Raw genomic sequence first — 15,239 nt, forward strand, 5'->3', positions numbered from 1 at the left:
TCCCTAACCCACCCTGTTTTCCTGACAGCGTGGCTCCCGGTCATGGATGCTGCACTTTATCTTTGAAAAGTGCCTTTCTTTACTTTTGCACAGCGCGGCACTTCTGCACGCACTATGCTGCTTCATGGCCGGCCACCCGCTTGATATTTTTCAATTACTTTGTTTATGCAACCGCGCTCCCAATACCAGCCCTCCTGCTCGGCCTCACTCTCTTCTGCCGTGACAAGGTACCAGTGTTTGGCGTCTGCACACTTTTTAACTTTTTTGTCTTAAGGTGCCCCATTCTCGCTTTCATTTTAATGGTGGCTGTGCCCCCTTTAGACGGGGCTTGTCTAAAGAAAGGTGCGCAGCTGCTAATAAAGTGAAAGCGCGGAATGGGGTGCTTTTACAAATAAAAAACATATGTTTGTCAATTTGACAGACCAATGCTTTTACTTTTGTAAAAGCGTAAAATACTGCACTTTCAATTTAATGGCGGGCACGCATCTTTCTTTAGACTAGATGTGTCTAAAAGGGGCGTGGCCGCCATTAGAGCGAAAGCGCAGCATGGGGTGCTTTTAAAAATCCTCATTTGCAATGCAATAGGTCTCTTATTTGTGAGATTTTAAGCTATTGGCGTTGTAAATGACAATGCCTTTTATTGATCTGTTTTAAAAACCAACACATAATTATAAGGCAGTGTCATTTATAATGCCAATAGCTCAAACTCTCGCAAATGCGAGACCTATTGCAGTGCAAATGCTTGTTTTAGATGTGGGTCGGTTTTTTTAGGTTTCTGCTCTAGACGGCGCACATGCACTGTCTCGTACCGAGACATGCTGTATCTGACTGAGTTTTGTCACGCCCCTTGCACCCCCTCCCTTTTAATTGATTGGTGCTTTTTGGGGGTCTTTTAAACTTAGTGTCTTTTTGGTGGTGAAACTGTGCAATTTGTCCGGCCCTTGTTGTTTTTGTGTCCGCCCATGGCTACTGGCCCTTTCATATTGGTTTTTTCTCCTTTGTGCGTTTTATGTTGTTTTCGCCAGACTCCTTTTAGTTAGTAACTTGCCAGGTGATTTAGGAAGATATGTTTTAGGGTTGGTGAATAAACTGTAGGCATATGCAGGCTTTACAAGAAATGCAGGCTATGAAGCCAAGACCGTCTAGGAGTGTTCAGCTGACGGAAGAGGGTATCTGTTTGAATGGTCCTCATCGGGATGCAGATGATAAACATTGGTCCGCAAACAGTTTTAAAGACAGATATCCCCGTGTAACTGACAAATGCTCACCCTTCTTCCTACCTCCTTTGAGAATGGAGTTTTGAGATGAAACAAAACCATCTGTCAACTTTTGATATTGTTTTCAGATAATACATTTCAGTTTACTTTTTGTGCAAAGGGTTATTTAAATTATTAGCGTCCATGTTAACTTTTTATTCGGGATACAAAAAGCGCCTTATTTATAATAGTTCTCAGTTTACGCTTTCACATCCGGAGACTTTGTTGTTCCTTCTGAACTGGAAGGCAGGAGCTCCCAACAGTGCAGCACAATCAGTTCGCTACCCAGAAGCCTGCTGCTCCCACAGGAAAAGTGGAAAACACTACTAATTTGGCTAACGTGGCACCGAGGCTGCAACTCACAAGATTTGTCACTATTTATCAAAGATGGGTTCGCAGCCGCCATGGGTCAGTTCTATAAATAATTTGTGCATTTAACCAATCATAACTGTGGTGTGAGATGCAGAAAAACTCCAGAGGATTCAAGTGCACCCCAATGCTTTAATCTCTGAATGCTATTCAGTTTAGAATATGATTTTCTTAATCCCACAAGAAGAGAAAAGTGGTTTAGGGTCTAAATGCCTGATTCTTAAAGCTTCTGGGAATCTTAGCTGATCTTGGGCACACAGAAATCTCATTCGACTTACACCACATAACTGACTTGTGCATAACTGCAAACTCCCACATTTTGAAGCCAAAATGGCTTTATTTTACTTGTCTCCCATTTGAAATTGCCCTAATTCATTGAATGACAATTAGGAAAATGCACACTCCCAATTGCTTTTTCAGACCTCCCACTTTCCAATTGTAAGTTCTCGGCATGTATGTGTTGTGCATTGTCAACACGTTAATTCAGACTTGAACTGATAAAAACCAATGGCAAAGCCAATAGGTCTCTGCAATCCGAGAGCTACAGGCGTTGGCAATTTGAATGCATTTGTGTATATCAATAAAAACCGCCCCAGAGCTGTACACAAATGCATTTACATTGCCCACGCCTACAGCTCTCGGATTGCCGAGACCTCTTGGCTCTGACAATGCTTGTCCTCTTATGGTGAGGACAAACCTCATGAAGGCAGTACTGGTATGAGAAAGGGGAACAAGGCAGCAATGTTTCCTTGCATTGTCCCCTCTAAGGTTCTACTTTGTATTTCTTCAATGTAGGATTCTTGTCTAGTTTGTCAAATTCCTGTGCTTAAAACTAATGTTGCAGCCTCATTCATTTTGGAACCACTTTTGGAGCCATTGCAAATAGTGTCTTGTTCATTAAAAATATGTAGGACATATTAAAAGTAAGTTACAACACATTGTTGCTGTTTTTGTAGGGCATCTCATTACTCTCTGCACAGTAAAACCCCAGTCAGCATCTCTTGGGCAAAAAGTGAAATTTCACAAGCAATCTAACATATATTTAGCACCATGGGGGTGCTTTGCTTTCCTGCTAACTTCTTAAGTTTTATTCTGAACTGTATTCCAATTCCTATGCACCATATTGAACTTGTGTCGTTGGTTTGTTCTTTCTGCCACTCTCAAAATTCCAACCCATTTATGGACATTGCCTGCCCAGAATTTGGTAAGCTATTTACTTGGGCAGAAGTCAAACCAAGTGGCAGAGTTATTGCTGTCCGCCAGTCCGCCACCTAATCTTTATAACCTCAATTGAGACAGTAATTGTCAAATTCAACCTAAATAACCTTGGAAAACGAAACACATCCACCAACCCGCCCGCGCACACCACCCCCTGCGCACACCACCAATACCCGCCCCCCACCCCTGCGGCACACCACCACCCCTGCGGCACACCACCACCCCTGCGGCACACCACCACCCCTGCGGCACACCACCACCCCTGCGGCACACTACCACCCCTACGGCACACTACCACCCCAGCGGCACACTACCACCCCACCCGCGACCAAACTGATTTATGGCATAGCAGCCCTAAAACAGCAACTCATTTAGGGCCTATTGTGGTAAACGCCTTAACCGAGTAAGCTTTGCTGGATGGATATTGAACCAGCTTACAAATATAATGAACGTTCAGAATAATCCTCCCCATGCCCATCTTAATAAGGCAGCTCTATAAATCTCTAACCTGTGTTGCTTTGCTCTCTACTTAACACCTATCTCTTTATAACCCAGACCACTCCATTTCTTTCCAAACTCATCATTAGTAGATCTAACCCAACAGCCCCACTGAATTCTCCCATTACCCTGCTGTTGCTCGTGCCAGTATTCAGATCAATTCAACTTGATCTCATTCAGCGCATTGTAACACCCACCCACCATGCTCTCTGCCATTAGCTAAAACATATGCATTGCCATAGTAAGGTCTGGAGTACTCGTAATTCATTTGAAGTTTACACGGAGGTAAGTAAACTTGTTCTCGCATCTTAGGGAATCATTCTGCATACGTGCAAACATTCTAACAAAAACTGAAGGCTAATTTGTGGTAAATATTTAAAATAAATAATTCCAAATTTGTTTTGTAGGAATCGGCAAAGGTTTCAGAATTAAATCCTAATGCTAAAGCATGGGGAAATCATATGTTGCACTTGGAAGCAAGTGGTGCTGTAGATAGTAATGTGAGCAAAAGCTGGGAAGAGTTACCTGATCATCCCCCAGACACCTGCAGAGAAGGTATGAACAACTAATTTGCAATGCTTAAGACAAATTGTTTCAAATATTATAATCCGCCTTAATTGCTTATTTTTTGCAACAGTTTAATGAAGAAAACTTAGAAATGCACAAACATTACAATTGTTTGTTTGGTTTTTTAAATGTTCTAGTGCTCATACAATGCTATTTGGGCTCTCTTAATTTACCCTTAACTGTGAACTCCTATTGTTGCCCTCATAGTTTTTGTCTTCACATGTGCAGCTGGCAGCACATATGTGTATGTCCCCAGATAGTGAAGGAGTTTTTAACTGAGAATACATTGAGCTTGATCATCTCACTGAACATTGTGTTTAACGATACTTCTGTTTTGGGCCACCTTAATGCTGTCTACTGAAATAGGACAACCAGTTATATTTCTGAAAGTATGGACCTCTTTGTCCCACTCATTCATGCACCATTTTGAGCATAAAAAAGGCAATTCTGGGTCCCTCTTTTAAAGACTTATTGTAGTGAAACTTCTTTGTTTTCTAAATATTAAGGGCTGTAAATGCATGACTTAAGACACATGTAAGCTAATGAATTGTATTAGCTATTCTGCCTTTGGTCACTAATTCTGCAGCTCAATTGATTCAGCAAGTTATTCGTACAAAACTGGCACTTTGTTTTCCAATTCTCAGCAAAACACTTAGTCCGCTTTGATGGCCCAGTATCAAATGGCCTCCGTGTTGGAAATAGGTAAGCCTTCCATGTGTCAGATATTAAGGGATATAACTGAAAAGTTGGCGCAAAGATCAGATAATATTTCAGACTAAAATACTTAAAGCATCTATGGCCTTGGGCTCCCCACATACAAGAAAATATAAACTATATATAAGGAGACCACGCATGCAAATTTCTATGCCCGCTACACGTACCTCTATCGTTGAATCTTTTATACGCAGGCTGGTCAAGTTCTCCACCACGCAATTGTTGGGAGCAGTGGACACCCCCTGCCTGTAGTCCTCTGAGTGTCCTAAGTCATTGAATCCGCACATATTGGTATCACCCTGCTTCCTACTAGTTTTTTACCCCCAACTTTTCTTCATTTAACAATTAGCTGAAGTGAATGCATATTTGTCTTCAACTTGGGATTGCCCCCCCCCCCCCACTGCAACAATTGAGGAGGGTGGCTAGGATAAACTGTTTTTTTTTTTTTTTTTAAAGAATTCCTTAGTTTACTACTGTTAGAAGCCCTTACATCTGAAAGAAACACGTTAGTTAGATTCCTCACCTTAGAATATCCCCAGGCGTCAGACTGGATCCGGAAGATTTTTCGTCAGCTAGGCGTCGTCTGCAGCTCCGCGTCCGTCGTCGGCGTCGTGCGCCGGGATGACGTCGTCGGAGTACTTAGACGCCGCCCTCGCGCGCTGACGTCAGTTCTTGTACATAGCCTTCCGCGCCAGGAACGCAGAGCCATGCAAAGACCGACACTGGTGCCAAAAATAAAATCTAGTGGCCTGAAAAGGATAACCTTAACCCTAGATGTCAGTTCGCAGAACGGGGAGGATGGGTGGGTCGGTGAGGAATCTAACTAACTAATGTTTCTTACAGATACATCGTTACCGAAGGTAAGTAACTTGTTCATCTGAAAGAAACACGTTAGTTAGATTCCTCACCTTAGAATAGATACCCAAGCAATACCATCCCCGGTGGTGGGTCTGCGAACCAAGATCACACCAGAAAGTCCTGGAGGACAGAACGGCCAAAGAAGCCATCCCTCCGGACTTTGCTGTCAAGGCAATAATGCCTGGCAAACGTGTGTAGCGAAGCCCACGTCGCCGCCTGACAGATGTCCTGCAAAGGGACTCCCCGTCCCAAGGCAGTAGTAGCCGCCGTGGCCCGAGTAGAATGGGCGCGCAGCCCAACAGGAGGGTCCTTTTTAGCCAAGGAATAGCACATTTTTATACACAAAACGACCCACCGAGAGATGGTCCGTTTGTGCACAGCTTTCCCCTTCTTAGCGCCCACGTACCCAACAAAAAGCTGGTCGTCCACCCGGAACTGTTTTGTGCGGTCCAGATAAAAGGAGAGCGCACGTTTTGGGTCCAGACGGTGGAGCCTCTCTTCCTCTTTGGAAGGATGCGGAGGCGGAAAGAAGGTGGGCAAGGTGACAGACTGCCCAAGGTGAAATGGAGTCACCACTTTAGGAAGAAAGGAAGGACGAGGCCGAAGGTCAACCTTGTCCGGATGAACAGACAGAAAAGGAGGCTTTGAAGATAAAGCCTGGAGCTCACTCACCCGTCTAGCCGAGGTGATGGCTACCAGAAAAGCAGTCTTAAGAGTCAGAAGACGAAGGGGACAATTGTGAAGAGGCTCGAAGGGAGCGCACATCAAGAATGTCAAGACCAGATTCAAGTCCCACTGAGGCATTACAAAAGGGACAGGAGGGAACGTGTGTGTAATGCCTTTGAGAAAGCGCGTAACCACAGGGGACTTGAAAAGAGAAGGCTGATCAGGAAGCCGCAAGAAGGCGGAGATGGCAGCAAGATAACCTTTCAGGGTGCCCAGGGCAGAGCCCTGCCGGGCCAGAGAAAGAAGAAAGAGGAGAACCTCAGAAAGCTGGGCGGAAAGGGGATCCACAGCCTTTGCTGTGCACCATGCCACAAATTTGTTCCACCGGCAGGCGTATACCGACTTTGTGGAGGGACGCCTGGCTGCCAGAATGATATCACAAACTTCAGGAGGCAAGTCAAATGGCATCAACTGCCGCCGCTCAATCTCCACGCATGGAGGTGGAGGCTGGACAGGTTCGGGTGGAGGACCGTCCCCTGCTGCTGCGACAGAAGATCCTCCCGAAGGGGCAGACGTATCGGGGGATCGGTCAGCATACTGAGTAGCTCGGGATACCAGTATCTTCGTGCCCAATCCGGAGCCACCAAGATGACTTGGGCCCGGTCGTGCCTGATCTTCTTCAGCACTCTGGGCAGAAGTGGTATAGGCGGAAAGGCGTACAACAGACCGCAACTCCACTCGTGACGAAAAGCGTCGCCGAGCGAGTGCCGCCTTGGAAATTCCAACGCGCAGAACTGCTGACATTGCGCGTTCTCTTTGGTGGCGAATAGATCTAACCAATGCTCTCCCCACTGCTGAAAGAGACCTTGCGCCACTTCGGAGTTCAGACGCCATTCGTGATCCATCATGCACCGGCGGCTGAGTTCGTCTGCTCTGGCGTTCAGGGCGCCCGCCAGATGTTGAACCACCAGGGTGACGCCCTGGTGTTCCAGCCACGTCCAGAGGCGCAGAGCCTCCTGACAAAGGGTCCACGACCCCACCCCGCCCTGTTTGTTGCAATACCACATGGCGGTGGTGTTGTCCGTGAACACCTGCACGACACTTCCCCTGACAGAGGGAAGGAAGGCTTTCAGTGCAAGCCGGATCGCTCTCAACTCCAACAGGTTGATGTGGAGACGAGACTCCGCCGGAGACCAGAGGCCTCTGATCTCCGCCTCTCCCATATGGCCACCCCATCCCAGGAGGGACGCATCCGTCACTACGACATGCTCCGGTTGGGGAAGGGAGAGGCTCTTGCCCTTGACCCACTCGTGGTCAGTGAGCCACCACTGCAACTGCTGTGCAGTGCCCTCCGAGATCAAGACATGGTCGGACAGGTTGCCGTGATGCTGGGCCCACTGAAACTTCAGGTCCCACTGCAGAGCCCGCATGCGCCGCCTGGCGTGATGCACTAGTAGGATGCAGGAGGCCATCAGCCCCAGAAGCCGCAACACTAGCCTGACCGAAACCCGGGATAGAGGCCGAAAGATGGGAATCAGGGCCTGTATATCCCGGACCCGCTGTTCCGGTGGATAGACCCGGAACTGCGCCGAATCGAGAACCGCTCCGATGAAGAGGAGCTTCTGAGAGGGACTCAGGTGTGACTTCGGCACGTTGATGGAAAACCCCAGCAAATGCAGGAGATCCGCCGTAGTCTGGAGGTGGGAGACGACTGCCTGGAGCGAGCCCGCCTTCAACAACCAGTTGTCGAGATAGGGGAAGACTGGAACCCCTGATCTGCGCAGATGAGCTGCGACCACCGCCATCACTTTCGTGAACACCCGAGGGGCACTGGTGTGGCCGAAGGGGAGCACGGTAAACTGAAAGTGCTCTTGGCCCACCGTGAACCGCAGGTAACGCCGGTGGGCCGGCAGGACGGGGATATGGAAATATGCGTCCTGCAAGTCCAACGCTACCATCCAGTCTCCGGGGTCTAGGGCAGCTAGAACCTGAGCCAACGTTAGCATCTTGAACCTTTCCTTTCGGAGGAAGGCATTGACGTTCCGGAGGTCCAAGATAGGGCGTAGGCCCCCCTTGCCCTTCTTGGGAACCAGAAAGTAGTGGGAATAACAACCACAACCTACTTCTGGACTCGGAACGCGCTCGACGGCCCCCTTGGCCAAGAGAGCCGAAACTTCCTCGCGGAGAAGATTCAAATGATCCCCCGAGATACGGTGGTGCTGCGGTGGCATGGCTGGAGTGGTCGTCTTGAAGGGGAGGGAGTAGCCCCTTCGGACGATTTGCAGCACCCACCTGTCCGATGTTATGGACCGCCAGTGGAGCAGGTGATGGCGAACTCTGCCGCCCACCGGCGTGGTATGGGCCTGAAAGTTCGGACTAGGAGGGCTTTGAGGCGGATGCTGCCGGGGTGGAAGTGGGCTGACCACGTCGGCCTCCATTTCCGCCACGGCGGAAACCACGTCCGCGACCGCGCGCAGGTTGGTTCTGCGGCTGGTGGCTTTGCGGACGGGAGGAGGCGCCCCTTCCTTGGCCACGAAAGGGGCGAAAAGCGGAGGTGTGCGCTCGCGGAGCCGAGAGGCCCAAGGACTTGGCCGTAGCCCGGGAGTCCTTAAAGCGGTTCAGCGCACTGTCCGCCTTCTCACCAAACAGGCGAGTGCCATCAAAGGGCATGTCCATGAGGGTGTTCTGGACATCCCCGGAAAATGACGTGGACCGCATCCAGGCGTGGCGGCGGAGCGCCACCGTGGTGGAAATCGCCCGACCCAGCGAGTCCGTGGTGTCAAGCCCACATCGTATGGCGTGCCGTGCTGCATCCCTTCCATCGGCCAAAGCCTGGGTAAGACGTGTCCGGACCTCCTCCGGACACAGGGGCAGCACGTCCTCCACCGTATCCCACAGGGAATGGGAATAACGGTCCAAGAGACAGGCGGTATTCAAGGACCGCAGGCCCCAACTAAGGGACGAGAACAGTTTCTTGCCAACCTGCTCGAGTCTCTTGGAATCCCGGTCCGGCGGAGCGGTCGGGAAGGAGGATTGGGAGGTAGAGGCCTGGATAACCAGACTCTCGGGGGTGGGGTGTTGGGACAGGAAACTGGGGTCGCCCGGAGCAGGGCGGTGGCGCCTGGCAACGTTCCTATCCACAGGAGGAACTGTGGAGGGCTTGGACCAGGTGCCCTGCAGAACGTCAGTGAGGGCCTCATTGAACGGCAGCAGAGGCTCAGTGGAGCTTGCTGAGGTTTGAAGCACCTCAGTGAGGATGTTAGTCCTCACAGCCACGGCAGGCAACTCGAGCCCAAGGGCCTCGGCCGCCTTGCGCAGCACCACAGAAAATGCTGCACCCTCCTCCGAAGCCACGGTCGGAGGAGAAGTGAATCCAGTGTCTGGCGAGGTGTCCAGCCCACTGGCCTCCCCCAGTTCATCTGCCCAGTCCTGAGAAAGCTGTGACTGAACAGCCATAGGGTCCTCGAACCCCTCCCAGTCGCCCCCCTCTTCCGATTCCTGATAAACAGGAGGAACGATCGGAACCGGACTGTAGAGATGGTAGGACTCAAGCGGCGTCGGATGCGGCGTCGGTCGACGCCGTTGCGGCGCCGGGTCCGGAGGAGGGCTAAACTGGGGCGGTGTCGGCGCCGTCGGCGGCGCCGGAGGTGTAGGCGTGTGCGCCGGCGGCGCCGGTGGCGGCGTCGGTGGTTCATTCGCCGGCGCCGGTGGAGGAGTGACTAGGTCAACCGGCGTCGACGGGGGCCCAGGCATGGGCCCCGCGGGGACCTGCGGCGTCGAGACCGGAGTCGTCGACTGCGTCGGGGCCGGAGCCGCCGGCAGGCAAGGTCGCCCAGTCGAGTCCGCGGGGCCCGAAGGCGCGCCAGCGGGCGTCGACGGCGGGGCCAGGCTCCTCATGGCCGAGAGGAAGGCACTGATCTCCGCCGGCGCCGCGTCAGTCCCAGGGACCGGAAGGTGTGGGGGCGGACGCGGCGCCTGCGGCTCCGCCGGAGCCGCGGGGGTGGAACCACCCTGACCCTCGGCCGAGTCGCGCGACCGGCGAGGGGAGTCCGAAGAGCGGTGTCGCCTCTTGGACTTCTTTGAGCGTTTGGACTTACCCGACGACTTGGAGCCGGACGATCGATGGCGTCGGCTAGGGCTCTGTGAGCGATCCTTGGACCTCCTCCTGGACCGGGATCGCGCACGACGCGGAGCCGAGTGGCGAAGCTCGAGAAGCTTGCGGGACCGCTCCCGCCTAGCCTTCGAAGTCAGGGCCTGGCAGTCGTTGCACGACTCCGCGTCGTGGTCGGGGCCTAAACAGTAGAGGCACCGGCGGTGGTGATCGGTCACCGACATCAGTCGATGGCAATCCTCGCAAGCCTTGAACCCAGGCATCCTACCGGCACCAGATGTCGACAGACAAGGATCAAAAATGATCAAAAAGATTTAGTCAAAAAAGACTAAAAGGGGTAGCTCTCCGGATCTGCGCTTACTGGCGCGGAAAAAAGAAGAACTAAGGTGAGGAATCTAACTAACGTGTTTCTTTCAGATTTATTAATTTAACAATTAGCTGAAGTGAATGCATATTTGTCTTCAACTTGGGATTGCCCCCCCCCCCCCCCCCCACTGCAACAATTGAGGGGGGTGGCTAGGATAAACTGTTTTTTTTTTTTTTTAAAAGAATTCCTTAGTTTACTACTGTTAGAAGCCCTTACTTCAGCGCACCTCCATCGATAAAATGTCTGATGTATCGGAAACTAACTGAACAATAATTTAACGCGAAAGCTAAATCGCTTCAGTATCTACACCAGGTTTACTAAAAATATCATTTGTTATTTTTCTTAAATATTTAAGAATATCTGTTACCACAGTGTTAACCTCTTGTAAAGTTTGCAAATAGAGAAAAAAAATGTTTTTCCTGTGGTTGATTAGGACTTTGACACCACTTGTGGCTGACTCAGGAGTGAACAAAATTACTTGGTAGTTGGTCCTACAAAAAGTGTTTTTTTCCTTCTTACTTAAATACTTTTAAGGAAAAGGAAGAATGACAGAAGCTGTAACTGGCCGTGTCTTAATGAGGTGTGAAATGTATTTTTGGTGTTTTTTTCCTCGTTTGTGAAGAACTAAAACTCCTAAGTAGGCCAATATTGAAAATAGATTCAAGATATGTGTGTTTTCAGGTTGATGCTGCTGGGTACCCTCATTCACTGAATATCCAAATAGGTTAGGCCCGAGAAATTATTATATCATACTGGGTAGATGGTGGGGGAGAGTAACCAGTGGAGACACAAGCCAGTGCAAGAAGGTCCTTCCAGCTCTATCTGTTTAACGGAATCTCTAACAATTAGGCGATGCATTATTCTATTAGACTCTTCGCCCCCTCCAGATACATGCAATGTTTTTAACAAATATACTGCTGACTTCTGTCAGCATCTACAGCTCAGCTTGGGCTTTTGCTAAGGTCTGCCATTTTCCACTCTCTTGAACTCCTCTTACACTTTCAAGGGAAGGATCTTTCAGCAGGGCTGTTGTCCACAAAGCTTGCGCCAGATCTGGCATGCAAGTTGAATAGTCTGTAACTGGCAGCCTTTGAACAGGCCCCAGAATGGGTGATTCAAGCTGAAGGGAGAGACAAAAGCCCACAGTATTCCCCAGCACCTGGAACATGTCTCTTTATAGCAGCAGGTCATCTTTCTTCTTTCCCCTCACAAGTTGTTTCTGCATGGTAAGTGGCTGTGCATGAGGTTTCAAAAGAAATCCAGAGAATGCCATTGACCAGGGTATTTCCTACTGTCCCATGATATTTAGCAGGCTTTCCCCACCTCCTTGTCCCAAATATAAGGCTGCTAAAGGTCTGTGGGATTACAGTGTGTCCCCCTTACACAAATTCTCCCATCCTTATGACCAAAAATAAAATTTACAGTTGTTTCACTGAACCCATACTGAGTGCATTCCATTCTTCCTATCCGGACCCCCTCCGGCCCCCTTTCTATACACACACAATGAATATACAGTTTATGATCATTTAAGAGCCTCTACTTCCAAGGACAGAAGCATCGAGATCCACTCTCCATTTAAAATTTGAATTTTCTTGCTGCTTGTCATGTGTTGCCATCAAGGTTACAATTGCTAAGGCACATAATAATCAATCATATAGTGTGATGCTGGAACCAGCAACAAAAAAGCTTTCATCTCCTACCTTGTCAGCACCTATTTGTATAGCTTTTGGGTGGGTCGGGTGCGGGGGGGGGCTGGGATGTCCCTAAGAGTTTGTACGCCATCATCGCTCCCAGTGTACATCAACACTTTAGATGTGGCAGACGTCACTGGCAACCTGTTCATGTTGTCATCCTTCACCAACAATAGGTCTCTCAATCGTGATGTGATCTCTCTCGACATTGAGAACCTAGGAAAGTGGCCCCAGCCTACAGATGAGACAGAAGAAATTCTGGAACTCTCTAAGCAGGTCTCATTTATTCTTCCTTTGTTGAAGATTAGATATCGTTCCATCCAATTCCATACGGTCTGCAGACCAAAAGAAGTTAGATTCACTCTAGTGGGAATGATAAGTCAACGACTTGGAGATATCTTTGGCTCTAGATAAGAGAGCAGAAAATTACAGTTCACTGTCCTGGTGCCAGGATATTTTGTGTTGACCAAGAAGGTTTCTTCACCTTACTTGGATGATCCAAAACAGAAGCAAGAGAAAATCTAGGGGAATATTTAAGGAATTTGATCACAAAGGAATAAAATGCTTTGATCTCTGTTGTGATAAGCAGCACAACAACAATGTACCACCTCAACATGCGGGGAAGGATGAGGTGGGGTTTCATCTCACGGCACATGCAATAGATTTTACGTTGACTTTTGCCACATAGCATCCTTTGACCTTTTAAGATGTGAAAAATGTTAACTATCAAGTTAAGCAGAAACTTGTAAGAAATAGATGTCTGTCATCGACAGCCTTGGAGAAGTCATTGGTCAGTGGGGTGGCCTCACAAACACACCTCAACTTGGTTGAAACTGTAGAATGCCGAGGCTCTGCCTCAAGGTACTCTAAATCCTTTTTGCTCACCTGACCAGACACTTCTATGTGCCTTTCCTCTTTTTCTTTACTGCAGAAAATAAACATTGAAGTGCAACAGTGAAAGATTGGGATGATCGCCCTACATCTTGCACTGGACAGAGACTTTGGTTATCTAGACAAAGAAATCCACTAGAGATTGCCTTGCAGACTTGAGCTCCTTTCCTAGATGCTAAGCAGATAGTTTAATCACATCTGCTTACTGCAGAACTTGAACATCTGGATCCTTAATAATTTAAATGCCATTTGAGATTTCGCCTAGACTACATAAACATTTTGAAATAGGCAGCCACTCATTCTTCAGCAAGATTTTCCTATTCCTTCATAAGTATATTTCGCGTTTTGTGCTTAACAAAGCTAATAGACAAAAGATGCTGTTGAAAAAAGATGTTATAATCCTAGCAGGGTGAGAAGGCTACTTCTCCCTGGGCATTGAACTTGGTCATTTCCAAATTGACAGTTGCGGTCTTTAAAGCAGTGCATATATTTAAACGTTATTACCATGTGCTGAATCAACTTGAGTTGTCCTATTTTGACTCCAGCAGGGAGATCTGGATGAGATTGTGCACAAAAGATCATACTTGACAAATCTTTCATACCCCATCTATTGCTGATGTGTACTTGAATTAAATTATGGCTCTCCTTTCCATCCAGCCATTTAACATAGGATGGAACAACCACCCACATTCTATTCTTTTACAGTTAACCTAGAAATTGCGTTATAATAGTTTGCCAGGATGTGGACCCTAAACCCCCAGACCCTCCCTGCCCCCAATAACGTTCTTGACTTTTGCCTGGGTTGTCTGAACAGGCAAATCTGATGACAAATGAAGAGGCGAATTCAGTTATCCTGTAAAAAATAATGAACTACTTGTAAATCAAGCATACTAATGTTGTCACCAACATGTAGCTGAAACTTGAGATTTCTTTCCTTTTTAGGACTGGATGCTAATGGAGATGGGGACAAAAAGCATCAGAATGCTGTGTTAGTCGAATCACAAGAGCAATCTCTAACCATTTCAGTGGCTGACCACATAGATATGAACTCTGTGACCTTGGAAAATTCGGAGTATGAATCTGTACATGAAACCACACTGCCAGGTAATTAGTGCATGCTGCTGCGTCCGATAAAACTAGCAATTTTCTTGAGGTTCATCATTAAAGCAGCGCAGGAGTTTGTATAAATTGAAGCCGTTCTGTGCTGTCTCACTATACCATTCTTTAGACCTATGTAATGGTTGCCTTTTCTTCTTAGGAAGTGATTTTGATGATGCATGTAAAACAGTTTTGAACTACATAGACAAAATTGGGACATCAAAAAAAGCAAAGGTATACTTTTTGTAAGGTTATGTGCTGTTCTACTCATTTTTGATTCTAAAACAAAAACTAAAATCCACACAGCTAGAAGTTAAAGTGAAGATCTTTCTTAATCTCTGATCATGGAACTAAATTTGAAACTGAAAAGACCTCAAGATTTACTATTTCCAAGCATGCCGTTTTTGATTCGGTTGGTGCTTCAGCGCGCTTTTCCACAGTTGTGCCAGTACTGTGCAAGTATCCCAGGTGATATGAAGAGATAATATTGGGTTAAGCTTGTGCAATTTTCATCTTTCGGAAAGGTATTGCTGCTCAGGTGAGAGCAGTCCATGCTTTAAGTTCATTTTGTTGTCTTTGGAAACCTTATATTGAAAAGCTTTGCAAAGATTGTACGAGTATACTTCGGCCTTTATGAGATTAGCACCTTTTAATACTCCTCTATTACGTCGTGCATACTACACTGTTTTTGTTTGGCTAAATCTGGCTTTTACGTTTCTTCTTATTGCTAGTATTGCAGGTTCCTTCACCAGGCATCTTCCTGTTTGATAATAAATATTTTGTAGAGGGCATCTTGAAATGTTAAAACACCATCTCCTTGTGACTTGAAGATTGTGTTATCTAACTTAATGGGGCCCCATTTATGACCTATGTATATGGCAGATTTCCAGCACTTGCCTAAAAAAGGATGACTTAATGACATAAAATTAGACACG

General features: G+C 47.8%; 1 protein-coding gene across 6 annotated transcripts in view; it reads left to right on the forward strand.

Moving 5' to 3' along the window:
* The window catches only part of LARP4B (La ribonucleoprotein 4B), an 843,857-nt gene that overhangs the window by 211,393 nt on the left and 617,225 nt on the right, over positions 1 to 15,239 (forward strand). For all 6 annotated transcript variants that reach the window (XM_085631918.1, XM_085631912.1, XM_085631915.1 and 3 more), the window contains 2 exons: positions 3,749 to 3,896; positions 14,149 to 14,310. In XM_085631918.1, the coding sequence (XP_085488044.1) occupies positions 3,749 to 3,896; positions 14,149 to 14,310 (310 nt within the window). The remainder of the gene's footprint in view (positions 1 to 3,748; positions 3,897 to 14,148; positions 14,311 to 15,239) is intronic.

This window comes from Triturus cristatus, chromosome 10, assembly GCF_964204655.1.
Source record: "Triturus cristatus chromosome 10, aTriCri1.1, whole genome shotgun sequence".
Taxonomy (NCBI): domain Eukaryota; kingdom Metazoa; phylum Chordata; class Amphibia; order Caudata; family Salamandridae; genus Triturus; species Triturus cristatus.